The sequence below is a fragment of the Notolabrus celidotus genome, chromosome 15 (assembly GCF_009762535.1).
Source record: "Notolabrus celidotus isolate fNotCel1 chromosome 15, fNotCel1.pri, whole genome shotgun sequence".
Taxonomy (NCBI): Eukaryota; Metazoa; Chordata; class Actinopteri; order Labriformes; family Labridae; genus Notolabrus; species Notolabrus celidotus.
The window spans coordinates 10,927,654-10,939,637 of record NC_048286.1 but is presented as its reverse complement, the minus strand read 5'-3'; the positions used below and the strand labels follow the sequence as shown (position 1 = coordinate 10,939,637).

Sequence of the window (11,984 nt, the reverse complement as noted above, 5' to 3'; positions counted from 1 at the left end):
ATTAAAATCACTGACAATAATTGTGATTACATTCTCTCCAGTTTATATTGCTTCACATGTGAGTAACATTCTACCTATGCACACCATAGAAATTAAAATAGTTCTTAAATATGTGGCATTTCCGTAATCAATCAAATATAACCTGTTTTCTCTCTTATGTTGTCTGAAAACCTTAGACTATAGATTAAAAAAATCACAAAAGCACTGTTTCAGCACATTTATCTTTTGAATAATTAATAAAGCATCATAAATCAGTTCTACACTTTTTATGTGCAATTTCTTGTCTTTCTAAGTTGTATATTTTTCTTATCTAGTGCTTTTGATCAAAGTTTTGAATTGAATATACTGTTCGCTGTAAATCTGCATTGTTAGTTGTAGTCACTTGTATACATCTGATCTTTATATTACAGCAGGAGACGTTTGAAAATGGTCAGTTTATTTCAAACTTTGAGGGTCTTCACCTAAATATGAATTATTAATACCCATTATAAAATGTACATTCATGCATATTTAAAAAAAACCTACATGTAGAGATAGAATATTTACTTGGTGAAACTGTACCTGTATGCAATATCACAAAAAGTGACAGAGGCAAGTATTTTCAGTCAGTCTTAAAGGCAGCATTATGACCTTTCTCTTTACAGTAGTATGACTTAACTGTCAGTCACAGCAATGATATGAACCACAGGAAAATGAACAGAGGAAAAACGTTTAAACGGCACAAAATGTGCTCCTTGAGAGAAAACAATTCAACGTTGCTTTGTACAACTGAGGATCACTCTGATCCTAATTTTAAGGCACACTTGTTTTTTTCTCCACAAAACACCACAATCTCCCACAAGTAGCACATTGATCATGCTCAGAATGAAGTCCTTTTGTAAAAGAGGTGCTTGTGTTTTTGATTGCTCCTAATCATGCTGTCCTGTTTTTCTCCACAGATGAAACACTAGTATCACACAGCTTCACAGAACTGGTCCAGAACACCAACCTGTTATAAAAAAGTGTACTTTACAAACATGAAGTATGTTTAAAATCACATATGGTGTAATGGTTTGACAAAAGAGGCAGAACAGTCCTTGCTGTTGGGTTCAGATCTGCCAAGAACACCCTGAAGGCATAGTCTGTACGATCTCCTGTTAAATACATATAAATTCTTAAAGCAATTTGTTTCCATAGCAGCATAGACAAATGGAAAATTCTGTAAAACAAAGTGCACAGTTTCATTTTGATATAGCACAAATCTTCTTTTAACACAAACTTGAAAAAATTCAAATATAACAGCTTTTAGTGTTCTGTTCAAGATGGATCTTCATCCTCATCAATGTAAGGGATGTCCAGATCTTCAAAGCTCCTGTTGATGGACTTGCTGGCGTCCTGTGGTCTGTCTGTTGGAGAGGGGTTGTCTTGGCTGGGCAGGAAGCACATGGGTTGGGTAACATCTGGTTTTTGTCCTTGTCTGAACTCTAGCTGATCGTCAAACGACAGAGCCATTAGACTTCTGACTCTCTCTGCCAAGTCAGGAGGTTTAGGCGGGCATTCAGGTTTCTGGGTTTTTGATCGCATGGTCACTTTTCCTGATAACACAAACCACAGACTAGTTAACTTGTTTTGCATGAGATTCTTGTAAAGCACATTGTAAAAGTCGGTCAGTAGGTTAGCTCATGCAGGTTATTTTTATGGAGCGGGGAACAAAAACACTTCATGTTTTTTGACTGCACCAGTTGTTCTTATTAACGAACAACTGAGGTGAGTGTTTCTCAGGCGTTCGTTGTGCTATGGACACATTGCCTGCGGCACACATCCATGGTGTTGCCCATTGGCTGTTTTTGTGGACACTCATACGAAAAAAAAAATCTGATTTACATCCTACTTCAGCCACTTTTAGGCCAACTTTAGAACTTTGTATAAACAACATGCCGGCTTGGCAAATTCTTACGACCAAGAATTTGTCGTGAAAAATAAACACATGAATGTAATGTTTCCATCATGTGCTGGTTCTTATATTTTATACACAGATGTCATAAGAACATATAAGCCAATTTAACACAAACCATTATTGGAGATGTAATAAATAGGGATGTGAGAAAATATGGATTCAACTCAACTCTGAACTGCAAACCCAATCATGGCCCTGTTAACTATGCACCCTTTGCAGCCTTTGATGTAGTCATTTTCTAAAAATAGTAGTATGGTAGTAGTTTGCCCCTGCTCCTTTTTTAGCCCAGAGCTGGCTGGAGTAAATCTTGAAACAAGCTTTCCTTTATAACAAATAATGTATTGATTGTGAATTTGACATCAGTGTAAATTGAGAACATCAAATATAACGGAGTATTCAAGATCCACCTCCCCAATGATAAAAGAATATGATAACTTTAACTTTATCTTTCACCTTAAACTCAGAGTAAGGTAAAAGTACCTTACCTACCTACTGACCTTCGGAGTCCAGGCTGTCCAGTCGGTCCTCTAGGCTCTCTGTACTCATTGATGATGACGAGTCCAAGTTGTCATTGTCAGAGGTGTCCTGCTCCAATTCAGGCAACCTGCAGGCCAAGTCCACCCTGAAAGAAGTAACACAAGATCATATTCAACATCACTGAAATGAAGAATGCACAGTAAATATCACTCCCATGAAAATGATGTCATCCCACTTTTCTTGCTTGATGGACTTGATCCTGTCGATGAGAGTCCTCTCTGTTTCATCTGAAGATATCGGCACAGGAGCGTCCACCTCTGACGTCTTTTCAACAACCTGCACAGGATTCAGAGTAGTTTGTGGTGTCAGGTGAAAACAGTGGCACTAAGTTTATACCAAAGAAGAGCAATGTTTAAACAGCTCTGATGTTCTCTTTCAACAAGTGACTCTGATTCAAACAGTGCTTGAATTTGGATTTCTCTGTTTCTGAGTTATGCATCCTTGCAACAAACAGCTGTATCAACAATCTTACAGAGTTCAATTATTGAAAGAGGCTGTTCCTTCTTTGGGGCAACCTTCTTTGGCCTTGTTGATTTCTCTCACCGTGTTTTGTCTCCTCAGTTTGAGCTGATTGACGGCCAGGGCCTCTGCATATTCCAGCTCCTGGATATTCTGCATCTTCTCATTGTAGCGTCTCAACTGCTCAGAGATCAGGATCTCCACACACCTGCACACAACACAGTCAGAGATCAATACACTCCCATATGTTCAACAACACATCAGGTATTTTGAAGCAAGACTTGTTGTTCCTTAACACAACAAATTTTGAAAAGCTGCAAATGACTCACGTTGTAGTCTTTCCTACATCCCTCATACCAAGGAAGGGGTCGTCGACATCAGGTGAGCGCAGGATGCAGGGCGCAAAGACAATAGCAAGAGAGCTTGATGTCATCTTATTGTGCTCTTCCTCCTTTGCAACTCTAAGAAAACACAGATCAATAACTCTCATGACTTAAATTAACACAGATAATAACCACGAGGAGGGCAATATTATTTGAAACATGTACTTTTGAATGTTCTGGAAATGAGGAGAGTAACAAAGATTTTCCAACCTGACAAGGTGAAAGATGAGCCGCTCTAAGGTGTTGTAATTAGCAGGAGGAAGCTCATCAACCTTCTGGTAAATAGCTCTGATTCTATCTGCTCTCTCTGGAAACTCTGAGGACAGACACAGAGATTAATGAACAAGTTAATATCAAAATTTCTTACCTTATGACAAGCTTAGAAAAATCATCATTTGATCCACAAGTTGATGAATAAGTAGCCATCTGATAATCTGTAAAATCAATTTCTTTTTAGAATTGATTTTAAAGTTCATTCACTTGTTTTTAAAGCTCTTAACAGCCCCGCTCCTCCATACGTCACAGAACTCCTGTCGATCCCTGAGGTCCTCGAAGGCTTCCCTTTTAAATGTTCCTCACGTGCCCCAAACAAAGAGAGAGAGCTTTCTGTTTTTATGCCTCTTAACTCTGAACTCTCTGCCTGTCTCTGGGGTTTTTAAACGTACACTAAATACCCTTTTAATCTGGCTTTTAATTTGGAGTCATTCATTTTTAGCCCTGGACTTCATTATTTAACAACATGTATTTATCTTATTCATTTAGTTGTCTATTCATTTATTGTATTAATCTGATCCTTTCAACTTTAATTGATTTTAAATTTTCATTTCAACCCTCACTTATTTTTTTAACTTTATTATATTGATTTTATTTTATTTTGGAGTATTTTTATGATCATCATCTTCTTTCTTGTTTTAGTTTTTTATTATCTTACTCATTTCTGTTGTTTTCTGTCTCTCTGTTCTTTTGTGAAGCACTTTGGGCTGCATGCTTGTCTGTATGGAATGTACCTTATAAATAAAGTTGAGTTTGATAATTGGAAAATAACTGCAGTATTTATTAGAAGGGACTGGCTATTTTCTCTTTTATTTAACATGTAGGCTGAAGAGCTTTGAGTGTTGCTCAGTTGACATCTTAAACAGAACGTCTTCAGTCTTCATCTTTGCATCTGGGAAGCTATGATCAACATTTATTTGATCGGAAATTATTTATTGATGATCTACTGAGGGACAATTGATTCAGAACATAACTGTCACAGTGCATACACAACGGCCACCTTAGCTTGATGTCAAAGAAACAGTAGTAGTTACTAATACTTCCCTCTAAACAGTTAACTTACAGTATGAACAACACAGTTACAGAGCAACACGTGCTGTTAGAATCTTTGTGTTTAAACCTCAATATTTTATACGAACTTACCCACTGCTTGTAGAAAGTCACTGTACAGGGAAAAGGTCATGAGCGGGTCCGGCAGCTCTCTGAGCCAACGTTTAACCAGCCCTGTGATGGTGTGGATCGGGTAGTTCTCTATACACTCTGCCTCTGGATCTGAGGGCAAAGACATGAAGAAGTTGGGTTAAAAATATGACAAAGATCCCAAGAAGAGGATTGAGTTAATAAATCGTTTAAATTGTTTTTCTAATACACTCTGCAGATTATAATTATTATTAGCAATAAAGACTAAGAAATAACAGAAATTAAAAAAGGAAAACAGCTGAAACATGGGAAATCAAGGGAGCGATAAACCCTCTCAAGTGTCTCCCTTGTGGATCATTCAATCCAACTTTAAGTTCACAAAAATGTCATTTTTTTGCTTCCAACCATACTGCTAACTGGTTTCCTCTGGTTCCCAAGATGAGTTTGGTGTTTCTAAGGTTGTATCTGATTGGTTAAGACTTTCTTACTGGTCTGCAGAATCTGGTGGAGCTCCCTGGCTCGACAGGTTGAGCCCGACTTGCGGTAAATTCCCTCCGTGTAGAGGCCGTTCAGCTCCACATGCATCAGCAGAGCCTCCACCACTTTGGGCACAGGGTTTACTTTGCTGGTGAGGACGCACACCTGCACCCCAAAGTGAAGTGAGCCTGGTACACTGTCATCCTATCATGAGCAAGATGAGAGGAGTTTACACCAAAAACTCATGGAAAAGCAGTCTTGTTTTTCCAAGTTCTTCAATCACTTAAAATGTTGGTCCCTACCTGCCTGGCACACCGTGTTGAGCAATCTGTGATGATTTTGTCGAGACATTTCTTGTGGCAAATTAACTTACAAGCTGTAACAAACAAATCAAACAAAGAGTTCAAATCAGCTCTGTCCTTCTTGTGTTTGTTTTTCACTTTGTTTAGTTGCAGCTCATTGAACTTACCGCTGCACATGTAAGCTTTCTCCATTCCCCAGATATAGGAGCCACACAGGTCACATGACTGCATAATGTTGACCTGGTACGTGCTGAATCGGTGATCCAGAGGATTGTTAGGCTGTAGGGAGTGGACAGGATGATTTACCTGGACTTTGTTACAGAAATTCACTCTGCAGGTAAAAGTAATCAACTTACGCATTTGTCCTTTTTCCTTCTCTTCTTTTCTGTCTTGGTGGTCTGAGAGCAAGACAAGAGATCACGAGTGAGTTTGATAATGTTTTCTTCTAACTGGATGATCTGATTGGCTGAAACTTGAGTTCACCTTGGCTGGTTCACAGTCTGCTCGTTTCAGTTCGCCCCTGATAAAGCCGTCCAGCACAGACTGAAACAAGTTGACCACAAGAGAGACTTCTGACTTCTCCTTGGTTCCTGCGAGAGTGTTCACTTTGTTGTGGTAGCCCTTCATCAGATCTTTGTAGCCAATTTTAGGCATCTGGTAGTCACAAATGAAAAGTTTGGTTGGTCGGTGACCAATCTCCACTTCCAAAGCTGAGAAACACGTCTTTTAACATGTAGTTTTTACTGCATGATCATGATCATTATTTGTACTGATGTTATTGTAAAATGTAGTAAAGGACTATTTGGACTGACCTGCATAGAGTACATTCCTTTGATGGTGTCTCTGAACTGCATGGTGGATGCGAGGAAGATGCTCTCTGTTGGTGAGAGCTCTTTTATTCTTGATCGCAGTTCATTCACCTGAGGACAAAGATGACTTTGTGATTAAGACACATGACTCATTCCATTTCTTTCTTTGTGGTATAAAAAGAGAGAGAGGAGTATGACATGCAACAAAGGTCCCCTGCAGGAGTACAGCAGAAACGCAAGATTATTTGGACAGGATATATGCACAACTAATCTCCATCTTGTAAAGCTTCCTTAAGATACAAAATCAAATTTGATAAGAAAACAAAACATGAATTAGTTTGTAATCAATATAAAAAGAAAACAATTAATTGGTCTTGTAAATTATAAACCCCACTCAAGAAAGGATTCACGTGATTTTTTTCTAATTTAAAATGCTGTTATCTACAGAAGCATATTGCATTCACATGAAGAAAAAAAAACCTGTTCTTTTTTCCTGAATTAACAAGATACCCAGAGCCTCAGCCTCACAATTGTCTGATTGTCTCTTGAGTCACCACGTAGCCAGCTTGAATGCATTTCAGATGCATCATATTATGTCCATGAAGAATGCCTATCTATCTATCTATCTATCTATCTATCTATCTATCTATCTATCTATCTATCTATCTATCTATCTATCTATCTATCTATCTATCTATCTATCTATCTATTTCTTGTATTTATCTGATCTTTTTCACTTAACCTTATTTTTAACTTCTCTTTCTATTCTTACTTATTTTATTAATTTTACTGTCTGTCTCTGTTCTTTTGTAAAGCACTTTGGGCTGCATGCTTGTATGGATGAAAGGTGCTATATAAATAAATAAAGTTGAGTCGAGTTATGTCTAAAAACAGGTGCCTGTGCATAGTGGACAAACTAATAACAATACCACCTATGTTTCTTAAAGACACTAGTATCTCCCAATGTCTTAAACCCAAAGCAAAATAATACTGGATTAAACTGAACAACCAGGGCATGTTTACTTTCTTGTGTTGCCTTGAGGTGCTGTTGGGATTTTACAGATTTTTTTTCTCATGTGAATGCAATATGCTTCCCTAGTTTTCACACTTTTTTTATGCTTTCCTAGTTACACTTTCATATCATAGTGAACTTTCAACAACACTGTCATGTGCCTCAGCAACACACACAGTCTCACCCATGACAGCTGAATGTGTACAAAGTTACACAGTCTTATTCTAAGAAGATTAAAAAAAACAACAACATACAAAACCAGCAGCACAAACCAGAGAGAGCCATATGTGGGTCAAGATCTGGAGGTGCTATAAATAACACCTGAGTTGGCAATCTGCTGTGCTCCACTTTCCCCTTATCAGCTGATGGCCTCACCTGGTTGCCGAGGAATTCGTCCAGGTTACGCAGCTCTTCGGTGTCTGTGATCTCGCGGTCCAGAGACACGTTACACTGCGCCACCCGTGTCGCCCGGCTGATCCGAATGGTTGGGTTTCGTTTCACCCTCTCGTCGTCCTGTTTGGGCATGTGGTAGGACTGGGGAGTGTAGCTGGCCAGGGTTATTGCTGTTTGAAGAGGTAAAGGTGGCATTATTATTATCATTCAGACAGAATCAAACACTAAATGTGTTAAAAAAAGAACACCAATATAATTTCATAAATCAAGTAGAGTCTCTTCAACCCTTGAAATAATAGTAATATAATATGGTGCTCTAACAACGGCTCTTAAGTTTAATGCCTGTTGTTGATCTACAAAGAACTCCAGATGGCAGTAAAGAGAAGATGTAAAGAAAGAGGAGCATAAAACACAAAGTGATGTCCAGAAAAGTGACACAGACACTATGTGAAAAATAAAATATACACAAAAAAGGCACAGCTGTCCATTTCTTCCTTTTTCTTATATCTTTTTGATCTTTCAGTCTGTTTATTCCTTTATGTTCATTATTTAAAGTAAATTTAGATGTTTGTATAAATTGATATGTCAATGCTGCTGCTTTGAGGAATAAGTGTTTGAATATTTACTGACCATTTTTCTCTGGTGGAGGGTCAGTGCCGGGAGCATATTTCGGCCCACGCTTTTTGAGGAATTTACTAAGAAACCAAATCCTGTAGAAAAAAACAGAGTGTATCAGTTTCACAAAAAAAAACAAAGAAATTAATCAAGGGATATGTTTAGTTAAAATCCTGAAACTTAGTCCTGAAAACTCAGTTTCCTTTAAGCTGAGTGATGGGTTTTACCTCTCAGGAGTTGTGAGTTGTGACTGGTTCGATCCCTGCTGTCCTGAGTTTTCATTGCTGCTTGTAGCTGGTAGACTGAACCTTGCCCCATCAGGTTCTGCAGGTATCCGCTACAGCACCAAAACATTAACATGTTCTGAGTTTAGGTGTAAAATCAGAATAAGCAACTTCACAGGAAAACAAAATAGTTGTGGTATTCAGAATAACAGTTAGGCCTCCTTCCCCACCGCGTCCTCCTGCAAAGAGCAGCACAGCTCCTCCACCACCAAACAGGACCACATAAACATGATACATCATAGCGCCGTAATGGTAGTCCTCCACCGATTTTTCTCCTCATGCAAAGCTGAACTGTCACCTGCCACCAGCTGAACTTTGACCTTTTTTGCTTCAGTTAGTTAGTGTGATCCAAGTTAGTTACCATATCATTGTCAGTGTGTTATGAACGTTACACACATCAGATGAGATTTCATTGACAAATTTACAGATTTCCTTTACACCCGTGTTAATAAGTTCTTTGTTAGATGTGATCAGATCTTTGTACACACATTTCTCTGTTATTAATTTAGTCTGTTATGGATAATATTGACATTTGCTGGAGGATAATGATTTTGCATACATTTATATGCTAATTTATAAACTGAGGTTTAATTTCATGGTTGGTTAATATGAGGATATGATGCTGATTTAAAAAATTATTATCATTTAGGTGAAATCATGACAATAAATCAAACAGCTGTCTTAAATTCTGAAATCGTATTTAGAGCTTTTGAATCATAATGCTAACATAATCTAAGTTTAAATCCCGTCCTGACTTCTCAAGAAACCAAAAACACTGACATAAAGAAATTCACTGTTTACTGTACTTTACTGGGACTGTACTTGCTGTCCCATGCCGTATTTGGACGATGAGACAAAAAAGATAAAAAAATGAGCGTTGGAAACGGGCTTCCATATTTCCTTTTCCTCTCCTAAAGCAACAGCTCATTTTTTTTGTCCTTGGCTGCAAAGCAGAAATGAGAAGTTCCAGAACAATGCAACCTTCAGTCAGTTTGGGGCATACACATGCAAGGCCTGCATGCAGGGAAGTGCTGAGGTCGGTGGAAATGTCTCTTCGGTCAGGTACCTTGACCTGGGATTTGAGGTCCCGGACATCCATGCTACTGGCCGAGTTCTTCAGATTTGACACATGGGGGCTGATTGGAGGCAGCGGAAAGCTCCAGTACTCGCTCTCCTTGGAACCCCCAAAGTTAATCATCAAGCCGCTGCGGGCGTAGGCTAAACGCCGCTTGCGTTTGGGCAGCTTGCGAAGACGCACCCGGCCCTAATTGAGCCAGGAAATGTGATGAGGCAGGGACTGTGATATCTGCTTTAGTTCATGTGTGAGGAGCCTCCTTGTATGTGATAATCAACTAACAGCACAAATGAATACTACACTCTAAAAGGTACTAACCAACATTTACAGTTGCAGAAGATACTAACAACAACTACATGAGAAGCTCAAAGGAGAAATAATTGGATGTTGTGGATGTGGATGGAGACACGTTTCCTTTGAGAACATATTTGTAAAGGTTACCTCGTTGGTGGTGGGTGAGCTATCAGAGCCTGATGAGCTGATCTTTGATAGTTCATCAACAGACATGGACTTTCCTTTGCGCCTGTGTTGAAGAAGACAATAAAAGAGGAGCTGTGGATTATTTTGGAACTGAATCAACCTGTAATTCATGATAACTTTATCAGGATATATATTCTTAAAAATGATTGCCATGTCATTTTATACTGAAGGTTAAACAAAAATGTACATAATTCAATGAAGTGGTAGGGGTCATGTTAACATATCATCTCCATTGGTGGAGAAAGCCTTGTTTGTGCCTCTTACTGAAATTCATCTTTTGGGTCCTCTTCTCGTCGCCGCATTTCCGGACTTGAGTCGTCACTCTGTCTTCCCCGCCACTTCACCGCCTTCTCCTTGATGCCTCCCATGTAGCGCTGTAGTGAGCTTGTCGAAGAGGGGCTGTTTGAGGAATCATCAATGACAACTTTCGGGTCCAGTGGGAGGGAGAGGGGTCTGTTGAGAGGGGGAGGGGATCCTCTGCCCTCTCGTTTCTCTCTGCTCCGGTCCCTCTGTGCTGATTGGCCGTTGACCGGGTCAGGCTGCTGGGTTCTGCTGGGGCTGAGCTCCACTTTGCTCTGCCTCTTCAGCTCTTTTTTTGAGCTGTTATGGTGAGAATCACATAATCAGACTGGCATCATCGCAACTGTATCTTATACACTAATGCGTAACTATTTGCACTAAGTCTATGTTCAAATAGACGGACAGTAAGCTGAACAAAACACGCCTCATCTTTAGTTATAAGTTGCTCTTATTAAGGTCTTATAGTGTACTGTGTATTTCTGCTTACTTGCTTGCAGCCTTTCTAATATGTTCATGCAGTTTAATATTTTGCCACCAGAGAGCACTGGGATGCAACTCTTAAATCTTAAACTGTCCTTCTCAGCATATATCTTCATCACAAATTTTTTTAGGCAAAATGTAAAGGCTGCATTTTGTTCCCACATGATTATGTTTAAAGCCAAATGTATGATTGTCTCTGAATTACAGCCCACCTGTCCTACACCTAAACAAAACATAATGCCTGAAGGCCACCTTGAAATAGTGCTTTGAGAATATTTGAAGACAACATCCACCAAAACAGTGACTTGAAATGTACACAGTCAATATTATGTGCAAGCTTTGAGTGATGCTACTCCATGCAGCTTGGACTTGAATGCAGCAGCAACACATAAATGATTTGAATGCCTCTGTAGCTTAAAGTGAGAGTTGTTTTTTGCAACAGCAGTACACCATTAATCCTGGTGTTTGAATAAATAATCTGTCACCCTGTGATTGTAAACACATCTTTTGTGGATGTCATACGTTGATACATGTTGCACTTTAACGTACTAAATGAAGTTATCTGTGTTAACATGTATCTCTGTGTTTGTTACGGTAAAATGTGTTTTGAGGTTGACCCTTGAACTGGGTGGCGCATGCGCGGTGTGTGGTTCTAGCGCGGGGAGACAGCCGATGTGTTACGTTGTGTGTTTTTACCTGAGCGGTAATAAATGATCCGGTAACAAGAAATAAACGTCGTGTTTATTGGCATTAACATTGGTAGCAGAGGATGGCTGCTAATTATAAAATCCCGCCGAGGTTTGATGAAGCCAGGCCATATGAATGTTGGAAAAATGAAGTCAGTATATGGACGCGAGTCACGGAACTCGACAAAAAGAAACAAGCCCTCGCTGTAGCATTGGGGCTTGAAGGGAGAGCCAGAGAAACGGCGATGGAGATACCCGTAGAAGATCTGGACAGTGATAACGGTATGACTACGCTGCTAGCCAAATTGGATGGTGTGTTTCTAAAGGAGGAAAAAGACCGCGC

The 11,984-nt window shown here is 39.3% G+C and overlaps 1 protein-coding gene across 1 annotated transcript in view; it reads right to left on the bottom strand.

The window, feature by feature from the left end:
* Positions 1-415: 415 nt before the first annotated feature.
* Positions 416-11,984, bottom strand: part of myo9b (myosin IXb) — a 33,471-nt gene continuing 21,902 nt past the window's right edge. The window contains exons 24-41 of the mRNA XM_034702847.1: positions 10,440-10,775; positions 10,137-10,218; positions 8,564-8,673; positions 8,352-8,431; positions 7,704-7,891; positions 6,320-6,427; positions 5,991-6,161; positions 5,864-5,905; positions 5,675-5,786; positions 5,508-5,581; positions 5,217-5,409; positions 4,732-4,860; positions 3,526-3,631; positions 3,262-3,393; positions 3,017-3,140; positions 2,649-2,749; positions 2,434-2,558; positions 416-1,574 (exon numbers count right to left, since the gene is read on the bottom strand). Of these exons, the coding sequence (XP_034558738.1) occupies positions 1,297-1,574; positions 2,434-2,558; positions 2,649-2,749; positions 3,017-3,140; positions 3,262-3,393; positions 3,526-3,631; positions 4,732-4,860; positions 5,217-5,409; positions 5,508-5,581; positions 5,675-5,786; positions 5,864-5,905; positions 5,991-6,161; positions 6,320-6,427; positions 7,704-7,891; positions 8,352-8,431; positions 8,564-8,673; positions 10,137-10,218; positions 10,440-10,775 (2,491 nt within the window). The 3' untranslated portion in view covers positions 416-1,296. The remainder of the gene's footprint in view (positions 1,575-2,433; positions 2,559-2,648; positions 2,750-3,016; positions 3,141-3,261; positions 3,394-3,525; positions 3,632-4,731; positions 4,861-5,216; positions 5,410-5,507; positions 5,582-5,674; positions 5,787-5,863; positions 5,906-5,990; positions 6,162-6,319; positions 6,428-7,703; positions 7,892-8,351; positions 8,432-8,563; positions 8,674-10,136; positions 10,219-10,439; positions 10,776-11,984) is intronic.